This window comes from Eriocheir sinensis, chromosome 10 (genome assembly GCF_024679095.1).
Source record: "Eriocheir sinensis breed Jianghai 21 chromosome 10, ASM2467909v1, whole genome shotgun sequence".
NCBI lineage: Eukaryota > Metazoa > Arthropoda > Malacostraca > Decapoda > Varunidae > Eriocheir > Eriocheir sinensis.
Window position 1 is genome coordinate 13,870,336 of NC_066518.1, and position 17,904 is coordinate 13,888,239.

At 39.0% G+C, this 17,904-nt stretch overlaps 1 protein-coding gene and 2 long non-coding RNA genes across 3 annotated transcripts; 2 read left to right on the plus strand and 1 right to left on the minus strand.

Moving 5' to 3' along the window:
• Positions 1–2,945: 2,945 nt before the first annotated feature.
• On the minus strand, positions 2,946–7,079 carry LOC126996349 (signal recognition particle 14 kDa protein-like). The gene is made up of 4 exons (XM_050856719.1): positions 6,906–7,079; positions 6,066–6,138; positions 5,581–5,720; positions 2,946–4,822 (listed from the first exon to the last, which is right to left on the minus strand). Exons 1-4 carry the CDS (start codon positions 6,966–6,968, stop codon positions 4,703–4,705), a joined length of 396 nt encoding a protein of 131 aa, XP_050712676.1. The 5' UTR covers positions 6,969–7,079; the 3' UTR covers positions 2,946–4,702.
• Positions 7,080–8,867: 1,788 nt separating this feature from the next.
• Positions 8,868–15,714, plus strand: LOC126996620 (uncharacterized). The gene is made up of 2 exons (XR_007751302.1): positions 8,868–9,707; positions 15,620–15,714. It is a non-coding gene; the product is annotated as an uncharacterized LOC126996620 (long non-coding RNA).
• Positions 11,639–12,948, plus strand: LOC126996619 (uncharacterized). Its single transcript, XR_007751301.1, has 3 exons — positions 11,639–11,771; positions 11,904–11,955; positions 12,522–12,948. It is a non-coding gene; the product is annotated as an uncharacterized LOC126996619 (long non-coding RNA).
• Positions 15,715–17,904: the final 2,190 nt, after the last annotated feature.

Genomic DNA, 17,904 nt, shown 5'->3' on the forward strand with positions numbered 1-17,904 from the left:
GTTGGGAACTCAAAAATAGTTGTTGTTTTTCAGTCGTTTTTTGCGAATTTATTCGATTGTTTACCTTTTCGAGTCGGTTTTTGAGCCCGGTCGCTAATTTAAACAAATATAGCCCTTTCATTTTGACGTCGATTGATACCAAAATTTTTTACTGTAGCTCCAAAAATAAGGGATCAGTTATGGCGATTCGCACCAAAGCGGTTGATTTTCCTAAATTCGCGGCTTAATGACAAGGGAACCGCAAAATCAAAAGAGTAGTAAAAGCCGTCCATTACTTGAGATGCCCTTGCTTTATCATATGTGCCCTTGTAGCCTATATAGTTCAGAGGGGAGGAGTTAGGCTACAATGAGGTGATACAGGAGGGAGGGAGGAAAAGAAACAAACAGACAGACAGACAACCAAAGAAAAAAAACAGACAGCTTGAAAGAAAAGGGAATACGAAAGGAAACTAATAAAATAAAACACGAGATATTGTCAGAGAATGAGAAATGAGAATGAGGTAAAATAGAAGAAAGGGAGGAATTAAAGGAAAAATAAAGCAGACCAACAAACAGGCAGATGAAGAAAAAGACAGATAGACACCTTCGAGGGCTGGCTGGGGCTGCCAAGCTGTGACGTATTAATTAGATGAAGAAAAAAAAAACATTACAAAAAAATTCAAGGTCCTCACCACGCAAAATTCCAGACTAAATTAAGCTTATAATATAGAGCAGGGCTACTCAACTATTATAAGCAAAGGTCCGGTTAGAAAAATTCAAATGTATGCAGAGGTCCGGATAAATATTGACTGGCTCCACGAGTAAAAAAATATAATTAAACAACATGAAGGTCCTGGCGATGGATTCTTCCAAGTGCATTTCTTCGACTGATTGTGGGGCCTACAGTCAGTTGAGGAAATACACTTGCAAGAATCCATTGCCAGTACCTTCATGTTATTTACTTATATTTTTCTACTCCTTGGAGCCTGGGGTCCAACCACAACACTCAGAAGGTCCAGATTCGGACCGCGGGCCACCAGTTGAGTAGCCATGATATAGAGGTCTCATCCAGTTGTGCACGTTTCGTATATCTTGGCTGGTTAAAGATATAATTATTATGTGATGGCTGTATAGTAGTAGGTTACCCACCGGCTATCACAATGCAGATAAAGGCGATCTTCTGAAATCCCTCGTGGTTGTTGATGAAGTAAGCCACAGCCAGGAGGACGAGGGCGACGGACACGGCCCCCAGCATGGACAACCACTGCGGTAGATAGATGGATAGAAAGATTGATAGACAGAGAGAGAGAAGTTAAGTACGTACTAGAGAAAGAAATTAAAAAGCAAAATGGTACAAAAATGGAAAGGAAAAAGAAAGTAGAGAGAGAGAGAGAGAGAGAGAGAGAATTTAAGTACGTACGAGAGAAAGAAATTAAAAAGCAAAATGGTACAAAAATGGAAAGGAAAAAGAAAGTAGAGAGAGAGAGAGAGAGAGACTCCATAATAGTGAACGCCCTTTTTTATCACGTTTCAGCTCTTATCATAAACTAGGGTATTAAACTATGCTGAGATATAGCCAACTACTACAATGGGGTTTCAAGAATTGCACTGATGAGTCATCTTTATGAGCTAAAAAATAAATGAACAAGGCTCTGTGATTTGTGCCAGTGAAACTCTTGGGTATTGGAGCGTTACTTTATTTTCATCAACAAAAGCAAACATAAAAAAACATCATATAATTTACTAACCTCCAGCTTGTAGTGTCGAGGCTCCATCTCCCCGGATTCATATGGAAAATTATACATCCTTGAATACGTCCTTGTCTGTCCCCGTTTTGGAATTCACTATTTCATCTATTCACATTTATTCTCCTGAGAGAGCCCACGTTTTCCCCTTCTCATGTTAGCATATAAGCATTCCAGCCTATATATATTTCACCATTATGATTTCTTTACTTCCTTTCGCGTTCTGTAAGTACCTTTGAACTTTCTTTTCTTTCCTTTCTATGTCTAATGCAATGACGATGACTGTTTCCACCTCTAGTAGAAGAATATGGCCATCATTTCATTGGGTCCTCATTGAACAGTTCCTGCTCACACCATCTCTCTGTTGCCACCTCTAGTTGAACAATAAGGCCATCAGTGAGTAGTTCCTGCTCACACTGTTTCCACCCTTATCCTTAAAACAATATGGTCATCATTTCCTTTGACGAGGGCAGATTCTAGGGGAGATAAGGCATAAAGAGCCCCCTTGTTTCACTACTCATCTTCCTCTCTCTTATATATCTAGTACTTTCTTTTCGCTCACTCCTTTTCTTCTTTCTCTCTCTCCTTTTCTTCCCTTCCCTTTCTCTTCCTGTTCACACCATCTCACTATTATATGGGTATTGGGCTAGGGTAGTGTTCCTCTCACGTGCCAATACCCAGGTTCACTGAAAAGAGGAGCACCACTAGGAGACTGTAAAGTCTATTGAGATTAGATATACCTACTTATCACTTCAATGAGGATCTGGCTGGACACTGAGTCATATCAGATACCTTTGTGCGGGTCTTTTTTTTTTTTTTTACTCCTGTCAAGCAATAATAGTGTAGGAAATTAGTCATATTTTGTTGTACTTAAACGTGTAGCCCTATATTTTCTTCCCATGTTTATAAACCATAATATCTTTTGCCTATGGAGTACTCAATGAAGGTCATTGAAGGTCATGTTCCTGCAGTTCGAGTTAGGTTGGTAGGCCTCAGTGTCATCCATGAGTGCCTTGGCAACCTCTGAGCCTTTAATTATTATAGAGCTGGTGAGGGACCTCAGGAACTTATGCTATAGTTCTCTCTCTCTCTCTCTCTCTCTCTCTCTCTCTCTCTAGTAATTTAGTTTTCAGAAGAATTAAGATAACAAAGAGTACAGTGGCAACAACTTCTATAGTGACATTTTGCTTTGAGTCTTGTGTGGGATAATCAAATCACAAATTATATTTAGGCTCTTATTAGGAATATAGCAAAACAAGCATGAAAATGAGGTTCCATAGATGGTGTATCATAAATCAAAAACATTCTTAGCATGGCAACCAGGGCAGGGATAATTTTACTGTCATCCAATGGTGGCATCTGACAAATCAAAATGTTCCTATATCTGTAGTCCTCGGGCCAAGGGGATGAAAGCTGCAGCCTGGATGTGCTTCATACACAATTCAGGTGACTTTTAAAGCAGCTCATTTGTCCACTTCCACCTTAAGAAGTAGAAAACCCCAAGTCCATTCAGACAACCTTGATATGGAACATGAAGACACTGAAGCATGACAAAACTATATTCCAACACAATTATGAAGTCCATTAGGGTGAGGCCCGTACCTCTTCACAGCACTCCTGCATCACCCCCAATACATCGCTCTCTCTCTCAAATGTCAGCTGCATAATGTTTGAAATAGTGTATAAAATATTCTGTATACATAAGAGTTGGCAGCGCTATGATCAGGAGACTCCCCAAGTGCTCCGCCCAACCAGGCTTCATAGCTGAGTCTGACTAAACCAACAAAGAGCTGCAGGGCTCCAAGAGTGGGTGTCTCCATGCCAGAAGGTTTGCCTCTGTTGGAGTCACACATGCTACTTATTCGTACATGTAAGAACACCACAAGTCTACCTTAGATTCCCTAAGATACATGATATGTTTTCCCTATATGCAAATGACTAATTTGTTTACTGTTGAATATTTATTAGAAAACAGTAAATACAATAGTAATACAAAATTTAATGAAAGGCAAAATGTTATATACAAGTCCAAGAAATAGTTTGTCAATCATCTCTCATATGATGCCTATATATTTTTTTCTAGTTTCAAAACTTCAAAAGAATGATGATGCCAATCAATTATCACAGCCATTATCCTTTCCTGTGCCTAAGCTTCAGGAACCTGGTGGGAGCTTTTCACTCCTTTCTGTTTATGATGTGGCTACTGGATCATGAAAATTAACTACTTTATAACTTTAACCCGGTAGCAGTGACGGCAAAATTTGTGGCTTTATCATGTAGCAGCGACGGGCCAAATTTGTGCCATGATATAAACCCCCCAAAATAGATGATGCATAAACTGATCACAAATGCTTTGATATACATTTTGAAATGGCTTGTGTGAGTGATGATTTTTTCTCATTTTTCTCGCTTGGAGGGACCATCAAGACACATGATCCCCGCTGCTACCGGGTTAACTTTGAAAATATACCTTACATAAAAAGTGTTTGCGATTATCAAAGTTTTAATAACAGAATTTCTATAAAATGAAACAGTTCACAGGAGGTATTGGCTTTGCATTATTATTCTAACACCAACTTTTAGAGACCTGCAGCAAGTTCTTGTCATGAGTATTTGTGACAGTCATTATAAAGCCATTCTGCTGGCCTGTATTGTGTCATCATACAGTGCTAGACTCAGCTTTAGTCCCTCTGGGATATTAAAGAGTAAAAAATGTGGCCACTTCCAATACACCAATACATATTGCACCAATACCAGACACAACCTCACCCTCATTTTCTTATATTGAATTGTGAAAATGAAAGTGATAAAAAATCCTAAGAGCACATTGGTGTTTCTTCTTTCCATATTTTTTACCATCACGTTAGATAAATTTGACCAATGGAGAGATGCCACTGACAAACCCAAGCCCTTCACAGTGCCATCACTCCCTGATGGTTTCAACAGTTAACATACTTTACTCCTACAATCCTAAGTGTCTACTGAGCAGCCTTTTTCACTTTTTTCTTGGTCTTCTTCTCTTTCCTGAGTCCATCCATATTGGAACGAAGGAACTGAGCAAACTGAAGTTGAAATTTCATAGCATCTGCTGCAGACACCTGAAACAAATTATACTTTCCTTTATTTTCAGTTTTTTTTTCACAACATCCATTATCCCTTTACTTTCTATGATGAGATGAAAGGGGAGCAAAGTAAATCAAAGAAAATAACTATTCGAACAGTGTCCTGCATAATTAAACATGCTGTGGAAAAAATTACCTAATGTTTTGAGATTTATTACTATGCTCATCACAAGCTGAGATGCTGAGGCAGTCAATTCTGGGATCTGGGTTCTTTTTGAAGGGTATGGACAGAGTATATATTCTGCTTTGCAAAGTGAGTGCCTGCTGAGGCCTAGTTTATATTTTATGAGTGATTTGATAATTGCAAGATCAGAACTGAAGTACATAAATATGGACCTTCCACTCTGTACCAACACATTCACTACAACAACTCAACCAAAGCACAGCCACAATGCCTGCCTTTAAGTTAATATGTCCTACCACACTCAGTGTGGAAACTTAGTTCCACACCTTTTATGGTAGAGAACATCCACCAAAGGGAGGAAAATTATAATGCCCACAATGCACTCCTCCAAAAATCAAAAGTAAAAAATGCAAGGAAATTTAGTACCAGGGGTGTCTTAATATTTCCACTTTGAATAGTCTGAAGTTGTAAGGAGCAGGAAATACAGTGGAAGGAAGACTGTTCCAGAATATAGTTAATTTTTGTCATGTACAATTCAGGAATCCTCTCTGCATCTTCATCCATTGCTATGCATGCCATTAACCATACAGTAGCTTCTGCTATTACTTACAACTGTGCTTATTTTCTTGTGTTTTGCCTTGGCTCTCACTAAACAAGTGTACTCATCAGGCTCAGGGAGGGGAGTGACCTTGGACATTTTTCCATTTTTGAGTTTCCTTGGCTTGGGGTGAGGACGAGTTCGCCCGTCATCTGGGAAAAATTGATACATATTTAGGAGTAATAGATATTATCAGGTGGACACTGTGAATTAATAATCCTGCAAATCAAGTAAATAACACTGGGCAACTCTGTATCTATGGTGGCTGAGAAAAGGCCCAAGCCAGTAAGCCCCATAACATATCTTTGCAAGAAGACGTGAAGCAATAAAACATCACGATACTAAAACAACTAAAATGACAATTTAAAAAGATATACCCATGTTCAACAAAAGAATAAATGCCTTATAATGGTGTGATTCAATTCAATAATTTCTAAAACAGCTCAGCGGCCATGAGTGTAAAAACCTTAAAGAGTTGCATCAAGTTTCATACTCACATCGTTTTATGGTTGTTACTACTTCTCCCTTCACTCGAGCATTGTGGAACATCAAAGTCAGCTCAGACATAAACTGAAAATACAATAAAGATAAAAAACAGCTGTCCAAGTATAATATAACGTTCTTATTTTGTGCTAAATTTTTATTTTATCAGAACTGTTAAATCAAAAGCAACTTATTAATAGGTTATTCTACCTCTTCATCACTGCACATAAATGAATCCGGATATAGAGGTGGAGTACCCTACAGTGTTCATGCTCTTAATAACAGGGGTGCTTTGCCCTTGATCCCACTTAAGGTCACTATAAGACAAGTGAATATATATATGTAACCTCCTAACGGCAGGGCTCCACCCCTTCAACCCCTTTGTGCTTCCACATTGTTGCATTATTCATTTGCACAACAAATGAGGCCTCAAATTACTCGAACTAAAAAAATATCAGATGGAAGAAAAAAACAAAAATAGAAAGCAGCACTATAGGATGATAGTGAATTAGATATGGATCTGGATCTGGATAATGATGCGCAGGGCACCTTTCAGGTGCATAACACGCATATAAAGAAGGTAGATGCAGAATTGGGGAGAGCAGATGGTGAAATAAGGAGGGTTGATAGCGAATTATGGAAGGCAGATGGTGAATAGGGAAGAACAGATGGTGAATGGGGGAGGACAGATGTTGAAAGGAGGAGGACAGATGGTGAATTGGGGAGGACTGAGAGTAAATCATGGAAGGCAGCTGGCGGTGAATAGTATCACGTTCCCCGCAGCAGCCGTGGAGGGAAGGCCGACTGGTTTCTTGCTGGCCCCCTTTTAGTCTTGCACCCTCGTTCAAACCCACCACTTCGTTGCTGAGGTGCACCCCGTCCGTCGTGCTGCCCGCGGTGACGTCCATTTTCTCCATGATGGCACCAAAGCCCAGCAGCGGCCTGTCAAATGTCAACACGAGCTCGCCTTCCTCTTCTTCTTCTTCAGTCCCTTCAGTGTTGTGGAGCTTGAACTTGAACTTGAGGTCGGGAGTCACCCTCTCAGACTAAGGGACCACCTCAATAGTGTTCTCCATGTGAACGAAAATACTGCAAGTGTTTTTGACTGTTTAGGAGAGTGGAATTAATGTGTTTGTTGCGAGGACTGGAAGAGAGTGGACCATGGTGCTGCTGCTGTCGGGGCTGAGTGGATCCGAGTCAAGAATGGACGAGTGATGGAAGCAGTGAAAGAGACTTACCAATAAGACTTACCAATAAAATCCACGGGATTTACATATGATCTACATAGATCCTGTTGCCCGCCTCCATATTCATCTGTGTTTTGTGTTTGTCATTTTGTTTTTGAATGATGTTGTGGATGTAGCATTTACTACGTGTTCTGGTAGTGATCGAGTTCCATGTATTTATAACTCTGTGCGTGAAAGTGTGTTGTGTTTGCGTTTTACATCTCTGTTTGTATATTTGTTTGGAGTGGCCACTTCGTGTTGTGTTTGTGGTTTGGAAAAGTGTGTGTTTGTCAATGTTTTCCATGCCACTCGTTATTTTTGAAGACTTCGATCATGTCCCCTCTCTCTTTCCTATCCTCCAGCTTGGGAATGCTTCTCAGCCGCTCTTCATAAGGGAGGTTCTTAAGTGACGGGATAATTTTGGTGGCTCTTCTTTGTACTTTTTCTATTCTATTGATGTTTACTCTACCTTGTGGACTCCACACTTGCACAGCGTATTCCAGATGGGGGCGTATGTATGTTCTGTATACACTGGCAAAGCCTTCCTCTGTCCAGTGCTTGAAAGTACGTTTGAGGAGGCCTAACATGCTATTTGCTTTCGATGTTATATTTTCAATGTGATGCGTAAATCATCTCATCTTCTGAGAACAGAACCCAGATCCTTTTCTTCTGTTATTTGATTTATGTAGATGTCTTCCATCTTGTAAGGGTGTCTGTCATTATGGTGGCCAATGTGCATCACTTTACATTTGGGGATGTTGAATCTAAGCAGCCATGTTTTGGACCATTCCATCAGTTTGTTGATGTCTTCTTGTATGGTGTTCTTTTCTGCAATTGTGCTGCTTTTGCCATATAATTTTGTGTCATCTGCAAAGAGTTTGCATTGTGAAGTAATGTTGATAGGGAGGTCATTTATGTAGATCAAGAAGAGCAAGGGTCCCAGTACGGCCGCTGGTTACCCTGGCTGGAGCGGACAAGGCTCCATTCACCCTCACCTTCTGGACTCTGTTTGCGAGGAAGTCTTCAATCCAGCCGAGTATGTGTGCCTTAACACCAGTTTGATGGAGCTTGTGGATGAGTCTCTTGTGTGGCGCAGTGTCAAAAGCTTTTTCAAAGTCAAAATAGATTATATCAAATGGGTGGTTGTTGTCGTGCAAGTCTGACCAGTCTGTGATTGCAGTTAATAAATTTGTAAGGCAGGATCTTGCTTTTCGAAAGCCATGTTGATTGTCGCATAGGGTTTGTTTTTCTTCATAATTGGTTATCAATGTGTCTCTTACTATTTCTTTTAAAACTTTGCATAAAATACTTGTGAGGCTTATAGGTCTGTAATTTTTGGCTTGGCTCTTGGATACCTTTTAGTGGATTGGGGATACTATGACTTCTTTCCACAATTTGGGTACAGTGGCTGTTTGTATGGATTTATTGTACAAGATGGTGAGTGGGTGGCAAAGCTCTTCTGCTAGTTCTTTCAGCAGTTTTGAGTGAAGGTTGTCTGGTTCTGGAGTCTTAATTGTATTCATTTAGGGCTTTCAACTTTGCTTTAACTGTGGCTTCACGTATGTGGATTATGTCTACATCAATCGTGTTTCCAACTACGCTGGCAGTGAGTGGTTGTGGTGTGTCTACTTCATACAGGAGGGGGGCAGATTCATTGAGTAGAAGTTCCATTTGGTCATCCTCCTTTGTGAAAACAGACTTGAAAAAGAGGTTCAGTTCATTTGCTGTGTCTAGGTTGTCCGAAATGAGTTCATTACTGCTTTTCAATAGCCTGCCAACATGTTCTTTGACCCTTTTATTGCTATTCACATATCTATTGAGTGCTTTGGGGTTTGTTTTCACCTCTTCAAAAAGTTTTTGCTCATAGTCTTTTCGCACTTTCCTGAGTGTCTTGGTGCAGGCGTCTCTCTGTCTGATGTAGTCTTGGTAGGTTCGCAGACATTTGTTTGCAAGGTAACGCTTCCAGGCAAAATGCTTCCTCCTGACGGCAAGGTTGTTGAACCAATTAAGGCTGTTTGTCTTTCTCGGTTTCCACTTTCTTCCTTTCAGGTATAAATTCTTCTATTCCTTCTTGTAAGATTTCCTGAATGGTGTAAGCAATTTCATTTGTGTCAAGATGTTGTAATAATGAATCCCAATTTTTATCGCTCAGTTTCTCTTTGAAGTCAAGATAGTTTCCTTTGAAGTAGTTTAGGTTTTTCCTTTCAGGGTTTGTTTTGGTCTTGCATTGGTAAATATAGTCGAAAGAGACAACACAGTGGTCACTTTTTCCTAAGGGGCTTAAATATTCAATGTTTTCAATGGATTGCTGATCGTTGGTCAGAATAAGATCTAAAGTGCTAGGTCTGTGGTTGCCCCTTACACGGGTGGGTTGGTTGATGTGTTGTGTTAGGAAGGCATCGTTCATGGCATCTAGGAACTTTTGTTCAGGTGAGTTTTCTGATGTGGGAGTAGTTTGTGTGTCCCAGTCAATACTGGGCAAATTGAAGTCTCCAGTGATTAGGGTTCCATTTCTTTGATTTGCAGCTTTTTCCAGAATCTGGTGCAACAGCTGGCCATTTTCTTGGAAGGAGTTTCCCTTCCGGTAGATACAACCAGTGAGCACCCCGGGACCCCCATCTTTTCTGATCCAGCTGAAATGGCATTCAGAGAAACGTGCTGCGAGGTCGTCTAAGTCATTACAGGGCATAACGTTTCGCGTTTTGTGGAAATACATGATAATTCCACCTCGTTGCTCTCTTGTGTTGTCTTTTCGTGTCATGTGATAGTTCTGTAGTATTCCACTTTTGAGTTCGCTGTCAAGAATATTATCTGGTTGGCACCACGTTTCAATCAAGTATTATGTCAGGCTTTATTGAGAAAACTGAGTGCTTAAATTCTGGTAGTTTGTTTCTAATACTTTCACAGTTTGTTAACATATATACACTTGAACGTGCTTATTCTGACAATTTTGGGGGTGAGGAATTGCACTTGTTGGGAGACAGTGGCTATCCCAGCAAGCCATGGCTCCTGACACCTTACCTGCGACCTCTGCCTGGACCTCAGTCACGCTATAATAGGTGAGTAGATTGTCTTTATTTTTCTTTGGGGTATCAGTATAGTTTCTTACAATAAACATGTTGAACGTGAGATCCGCTAAAAATTTTGTAGAGTTGACATGCCACGCACTACCAGGTGTAATTAGCAAACTGAGCCAATCACAACATTTACCTATTATATAGAGAGTTCGGATAATAGGTTAGGCTAAGTTTCGACTGATCGAAAAAAACTTAATTATTTAGGTTCATTTTAGAATAATAATAAAAAATGAAAATAGCAAATAAATCAGGAAAAAACTCAACCTAACTTAGATTAACTGGCAACAAAAAATACACATATTATATCAGCTTAAATAATAATTAATGACGTTAATAATAAGTACATCAGATTTAAAGAAAATAATACACCTTTGCACCTTCAAATTTAAAGAAAAAGATCTTTAAATGAAAAAATATTGTCAGAATTTTAAAGTTGATTTTCCTAGTAAAAAAGTTGACCTTCAAATTTAAAAAGTTGACTTTTAAATTAAAACACTTGACTTTCAAATTGCAAAAGTTGACTCAAATTTTAAAAAATAGATTTCAGTTTAAAAAATGTAATTAACCCGGTAACAGCGACGGGCCAAATTTGTGGCTTTACTGTGTACCAGCGACAGGCCAAATTTGTGCCATGATATAAACCCCTCAAAATAGATGATACATAATCTGGTCACAAATGCTTTGATATATATTATGAAATGGTTTGTGTGAGGGGTGATTTTTTCTCATTTTTCTCGCCTGGAGGGACCATTAACCCGTGGGCTTCGGCTATGGGAAAGCCGAGAAGTGCCCGAGAGATGACAAAATTACTCTGCATTTTGAGACTAAAAAAAGAGCATGGAATGTACATCAGAGTACTCCTCTCATAACCACAGCCACGACTCGTCAAAGCCCTAAAAAGGATCTGTCGACGTTCTCGGGTTAAGAAACATGATCCCCGCTGCTACCGGGTTAAACTGAAAAAAAATTGTCAAGGACAGTCAAATTTAGTCAAGCAAAGTCAAATTTAGTCAAGCTAGGTATGGCAAGTAGTGAATTTACCCATAGTTAATGGAACATAAGTACTTAATATTGACTGCCATTATCATTTGTATTTTCTTTTAGGGCCCACAAACGGACACGGAGTGTTGTGGAACGGGGAATAGGACAGCTCAAGCGCCGCTTTCATGTCCTACACAGCGAGGTCCGAGTAACTCCCCCGGTGAAGGTGTGCAAGCTGATACATGTATGCGGCATGCTCCACAACATCTGCAAGGACAGGAATATTCCCATTCCTCCTCTTGGCTCAACCTAACGCTGAAGAAGTGGATCTCGCCATGGCACAACCTGAAGGTGTGCAAGTTGTGCCGCCACTTCCAGCTGGTCAGCGGAATGAAGGTCGCCTGTATCGAGATGAATTCTGCAACTTGCATTTCCAGTAAGTTGGATATTTTATATATATATGTTTTTTGAATTGAATCTGGGAAACACTCATTTCTTAAGAATCTGCATTATTCTGTATCATTATTATTATGAAACTACCTACTAGTTAATTTGTTTTTCGTTCTAGCAATGAAGACTGAAACCCGTTCCTCAGCACGACTGGACAAGTACATGCCAAGGTACTGTTCCACTTGCATTGATAAAGTAATCAATCTATCAATCAATTATAACCCATATTCCTTTTGTAAACATTTGCAAATTAACATTCCCCTCTTTGTTGTCAATACTCTAAAAACACTCATAGTACTCCTTCAATCTTCTTATACCTTCCACACTTACAATTACATTCCTATTCACACCCTTTACATTCATAGTTCATACACACCTTTTCATTCTTTTCTCAAGCTCCCTTCACTTCCTTAAAGAACATCTCCCTATTATTCTGAAAGTCATTTCTCACCTTCCTTCCTAGCTCTTCACACATTGCCTTTTTATTCTCCATTAGTGTTCTTTTTGCATTTTTTTACATATTCATTTTAATCTCTTTTTCCAGTGCATTTGTACACTGTATCATTCCTGCATAAGCATAATTAAATTAGTACAACTAAGGTTTCACAATCATAGAACTATGTGCATCCTTTTCTACTTTTATTAGGTATATATTATTTGTTTTTCCTTTCCTTTTCAATTTGTAACTTGATCAAAATTTGTTTAAGACGCATGGCTTCCACTTTTTCTTTGGCAGCTGCCTCCCGTGCCCTTTCAGCTGCCTCCTGCGCCCTTGCAGCTGCCTCCTGCGCCCTTGCAGCTCCTGTGAAGGCCCGAGCACAAGCCGCCACCTCCTCTGCGGCTGCCTTCATGGCCCGTGCAGCCTCCTCCCCAGCCTGTGCAGCTGCTGCTGTAGCTCTTGAAGCTACAGCCTCCTCCTCAGCAGCTGCCACCTTTGCTTGAGCAGCTGCTGCATCATCCTCAGCTGGCACCTTCCCCCAGGCACCCCCCTCAGTTTGTGGCTGCAGGGTGGGCTCAGGCACAATTATTACTGTTGGTGCCTCAGCACCTCCCTGACCTACAATGAGCTGGCTCGCTGGCTCTGCTGCGTCTTCACTGCAAGTAATGTATAAAGTCATGAAATGGGTGTACAAATGAGCAGTTATAAACTAATGCAGATCTGCCATAGGGTATCTTTTTCCTTTCATATACTAGGGAGTAAATATGGCATAGTGTTATGGAAATGGAAGGCATACTCATACTAAATTAACGACAATTAATAAGGTCTAGAAGAGTTGCATATCTTTGAGGGGATTGATATTAAGAGGAGGATTCAGTGAGTTCTCGGCCTAACAAAGAAGGAGTGGAGACAGGAGCCCGCCAATGCTGTAACATGTTGGTATAGGTTCCAACAAGTAATGCATGGGCTGGCATCCTTTCAGCATTTTCCATTGAGTTACACGGTGACTTTTCACAAGTGATTCACCCACCATTCTTCAGGGACGGAATTTCAAAATTGAAGACGAGATTGGAGAAGTGCATCACACTCAAAGGCGGTTACGTTAAAACATAAAAAAAGTAAGTGGAGTGAACCTTTGCTCTATTTTTCCTCATTCTGAGGTAGGCCAAGAACTCATTGAATACACCTTAATTGAGAAGTACTATGAACCAAGGTAGGATTGCATCAATTGACAGAAGTTGCTGTAGCTTTGACGTTACCTGCAGGTATAGTTAACTTGAACTAAAGCCTTTAATTAAACAATCTATTCCAACAGTAAAGATATATCTCTCATATGTTCTTTCCAAGTGATGAGTTATGTTTCTAGTGTTTTGTAACATACTGGTTGAAGCAAATGACAGGCTTTTATTACTTTTGCTAAGCAGAACTGACTATATTTAAAAATGAGAAGAATATAACTAAATAGTGTACTTCACAAATTAAACAAATAGATACATACATGTCGACAGTCCTTTGATGTCCAAGGTCATCAATCTCCTCAAATCCCGTGATGACCTTGCTGTCTTGCCCCAAAACGTCCCCGACAAGTTCATCAATGGGGTCAAGGGAGGGGTGGAGGGTCGCCACCTGGGAAAAATAAAAATTCATGTATTTTTGCTTTTCCCCTTCTACTAAAGCACTTCATTAGTGTCTTCTCAGAATGTAATGCTAAAGTGGATTATGACAGGTACTTTACTGAGATGTTATAAAACTTGTTTTTGTCTCCTGCCTGTAACTTGACCTCTCTCAACGAGTGTATCAAGACAACTCTCCACCCGGAATTGACCTCTCTTTTGGCTAATCTATAGTATCTTCTGTTGTGAGAGCGGCAATTAGTGGGCTTTTTTTCTACACTTTTTGTTGCCCTTGAGCCAACTCTTTGTTGTAAAACAAAATTATATAAAAAAAAAAAATAGCTGCTGAAATCCAAACACTATTCAAGGTTTTGTTTGTAATAAAGAAGAATTTCTTCCTCTATCATAATATATATAACAGGCATCTCTGATGAAAGAAAGTACGAGTAATAAGGGTAAGAATGGACTCTACATAATATTCATTACAAACTTAAACTGATTTACCCATATATATCAACTAAACGAAAATTTATGGCAAATAGCATCCTGTTTCTTTCATTACAAAACTATTTCAATGTGATTGATTTCCATCAATCAGTTGTATGTTTATGTCAACAAGTATGTTTATTTCAACATACTTCTATATATATCCATGTTTGTATATATATATATATATATATATATATATATATATATATATATATATATATATATATATATATATATATATATATTCAAAGTGCTCAGAATGAGACAAAAATGTGTAATGGGTGTTTATCAGTTAAAGCTAATATATGAAAACTTACCAGTTCCATTCCGAGAATCTCGAAAGTTCTTCAGCTTCATCCTTGACTTAGAAGTGATGGTGAACCATCGCTTCTTTACCTCTACACCGTCCTCTCATGGTGGAACTGTCCATTCAGGTCGGCCGTAATCTTCCTTGAACATCGTGTTTCTTTTGGTTGGAAACACCAACCGTCTTGAAGTTCCTCTTCAAAACGTGGACTTCGTCCCTGTATAACATAGCCAGCTGGAGAGACTCGTCGTCTCCCCAGTTAGCCTTCCTTTGACGTTTAGGTTGAGGATCCATGCCGTGAGTAAACACTGCCGAACAGCTGAGAGGGCGGTACATTTGTTTACACACTTTTCAACGGGAATACGTTTCCGCGCATTTTCTCATAACGAATTTCTATTTTACCATTTCTAACTTCCCCAAAAGTCGTAATATGAGGTCAAAATAATGTAAATTAAAGAAAATGATGTCAATAATATATTATATTCCATAAATTTAAAGTTAACAAATTGTGAGCCGTGCGTTCTAGCGGCTCACGGTGTTGTTGATTTACTGCGCTATGGCCGACGACAAGAAGAAGAAGAAGAAGACTTCTGACGGTCATTCTACTGACGGTCATAAATTCTGTTAGCTATGACGGTTAGTTATGGTCGACCATAAGCACTATGTAGAATACGGGCCCTGGCAGCACTGTTTGAGGTTTTGACTGATGCTTCAACTGTATGGTGCTGCGTGTTGACCTTTTGCTGCTGTTTATTTTTTTTTCCATTGCTGAGAGAGGCAGCGACCTTCACATGGCAGGACTGGCAAAACCACATATGGTGTCACGTACAGTCCTCTTCACTAATGCTATCAAAGTGTTGTCTGGTCAACTTGGAGCATTTGAAGTGGACCCATCTTGGAAGGAATGTGGCGTGCAAGATATAATAGAGAATAGTATTTTGTGACATGATACTGCCTGCCTGTTCTGTTAGTTTTTCTTTTTTTAGAGGAAATACCAAGTCGCCTGTGACATCAAGATCAAGAAGAAGGGTGACTCCCGACCTCAAGTTCAAGTTCAGGCTTAAAAACACAGCAGAAGACGGATTAACGAAGAAGAAAAAGACCAGCAGCTGAAGAAGACAAAGGAGCACCCCGCGGCATGAATACTGCATAACGAGACTTCCCAGGCACGCCAAGGTAACCATAAGCACTGTCATTGAACTGTGAAATATTAGTTGTTTGGGCTACGGCACTGCAGGATAGTGTTTTGACGGTGGGGGTCTTACCTAATGCTTACCTATATAGTGATTAAAGGCAATGGAGGCAGTGGTCGTTAGGGGGTGCATCTTCTTTTAATTCAGGTTTGCAGCATGTCGGTAATAGTGATTTTTTATTGTTAATGCTGGCACTATTGATGACCTCTTCCGACCTACAGACGAGCCTTTAATCCAGTGGCACTATTGATGACCTCTTCCGACCTACAGACGAGCCTTTAATCCAGTGGCAATGTTGCTCTTATGCTTCTGCACTTTAACAGTCCAACAGTAAGGTCATGGTTATTTGTTCAGCCCGGTTCATCCATCAGCATAATTGTGTTTATTTGACAATCCTGACTTATCTAATTATACGGTCGTGGTTATGTAACTTAATATTATGTTATACCCGTGTTTTTTTTTATTTACTTTATTTTGTTTTTTTACATCAGGGTATTCATCTCAAGGGCAATAAAAAAAATAATAAAAGCCCACTAGGTGGTGCTCCAATAAAAGCAAAGAGAATAAGAGGCCAAAAGAGAGGTCGATTTCGGGAGAAGAGGTGTATTTAGATATATAGTTGTACACCCATCACACATCAGAATTTGACACTTGACATCAATTCATCTTTCAGAGATTCTGTAGATTAACTGAGCAGTTCACCACACAGTTATTATTTACAGTTCTCATATCCTTATCAGCTCAGTCTACCATATTCAGTTAAGTTGGCTGGATTTAGATAAGGGGGGTCAAGGGAGGCAAAGCTCCTCTCAAAAAAACTGCTACAAAAGCCTTAGAGTGAATTTATCTCTGAATCACAATATTGCTATTTCAAACTAAAATCTAATATATATCTGCAACATAAAGTATCCTAATTTACTATTACATGAATAGCTAGCATTTTTATAAGCTGAAAAACACCTTTACTTAACTTAACTAAAGCATTTTGTGAATATAGGTGTTTAAAGAATAATAATAATGATAATAAGTATTCACCTACTTTTTCATGTCGTATTATCACTTTGCCTTCCTTTCCTTGGAAAATCACTATATATATATATATATATATATATATATATATATATATATATATATATATATATATATATATATATATATATATATATATATATATATATATATATATATTATCTTAAAACCAAATCATGTCACCTCAAGTGATAAGTTCCTCAGTTTTATCACTGAAATATCTGTGGGGACAGAAGTTGATTAATGTATTTACTACATAAGATCTTTGGGAAACAGTTAGGTCACTGGAGTATGTACCATCAATAATTCATTATGTCACATTAATTACCTTAATCAACATGTATTTTAGATATAGATATATGCTTGAGCTGCAAAAATCTGTCATGGTTATTTGAAAATATTGCTACCAAGAGAATGTAGTTGTTATATGACAGCCACTTGGGATGCAAAAAGTTGTAAAAGGTTGAATAATCATAATTTTTGATAGAATTGTATTCAACTGACTGGTGGCTTTTTGTTTATTCTGCTGAGCTTGATACAATAATGTTTAATACACTCAAATATGCTGATGAAAACAAGCTTCAAAAGGGAAGAGTATGAATCACTTATCACACTTGAGGTTACGTTGATACAGTATGTGATAGTAGATAGATGAACTGGTTGATATCACAGATAGTAAGTGTTGGTGTTTTTGCTTATAGGAGAGTGACTAACAAGTCTGAAGTACCGTACCAACATTATAATATCTTTTGTATCATTGTGGTTACACTTCTTTGTCATATGGGTTTACCAGCATGAGTGTGCATAAAATGTGTTGAATCATGCTCCTCACACAGTAGTCTTCCTCACATTCTGCTTCATCCAGAGCTCCAGTAAGCATCAACTCTGGGTAGGTATGTCATATATTAGAGTAATGGTTTGCTAACACCTTACAATTATTAGATTTTATATTTACTTAGTTTCTTTTGTAACTTGTAGACAGTGTTTCAGGTGTAATTGCATGTTTTATGGAAAGCCAATGGGCAATACACCAACAAACCCAGAGAAGA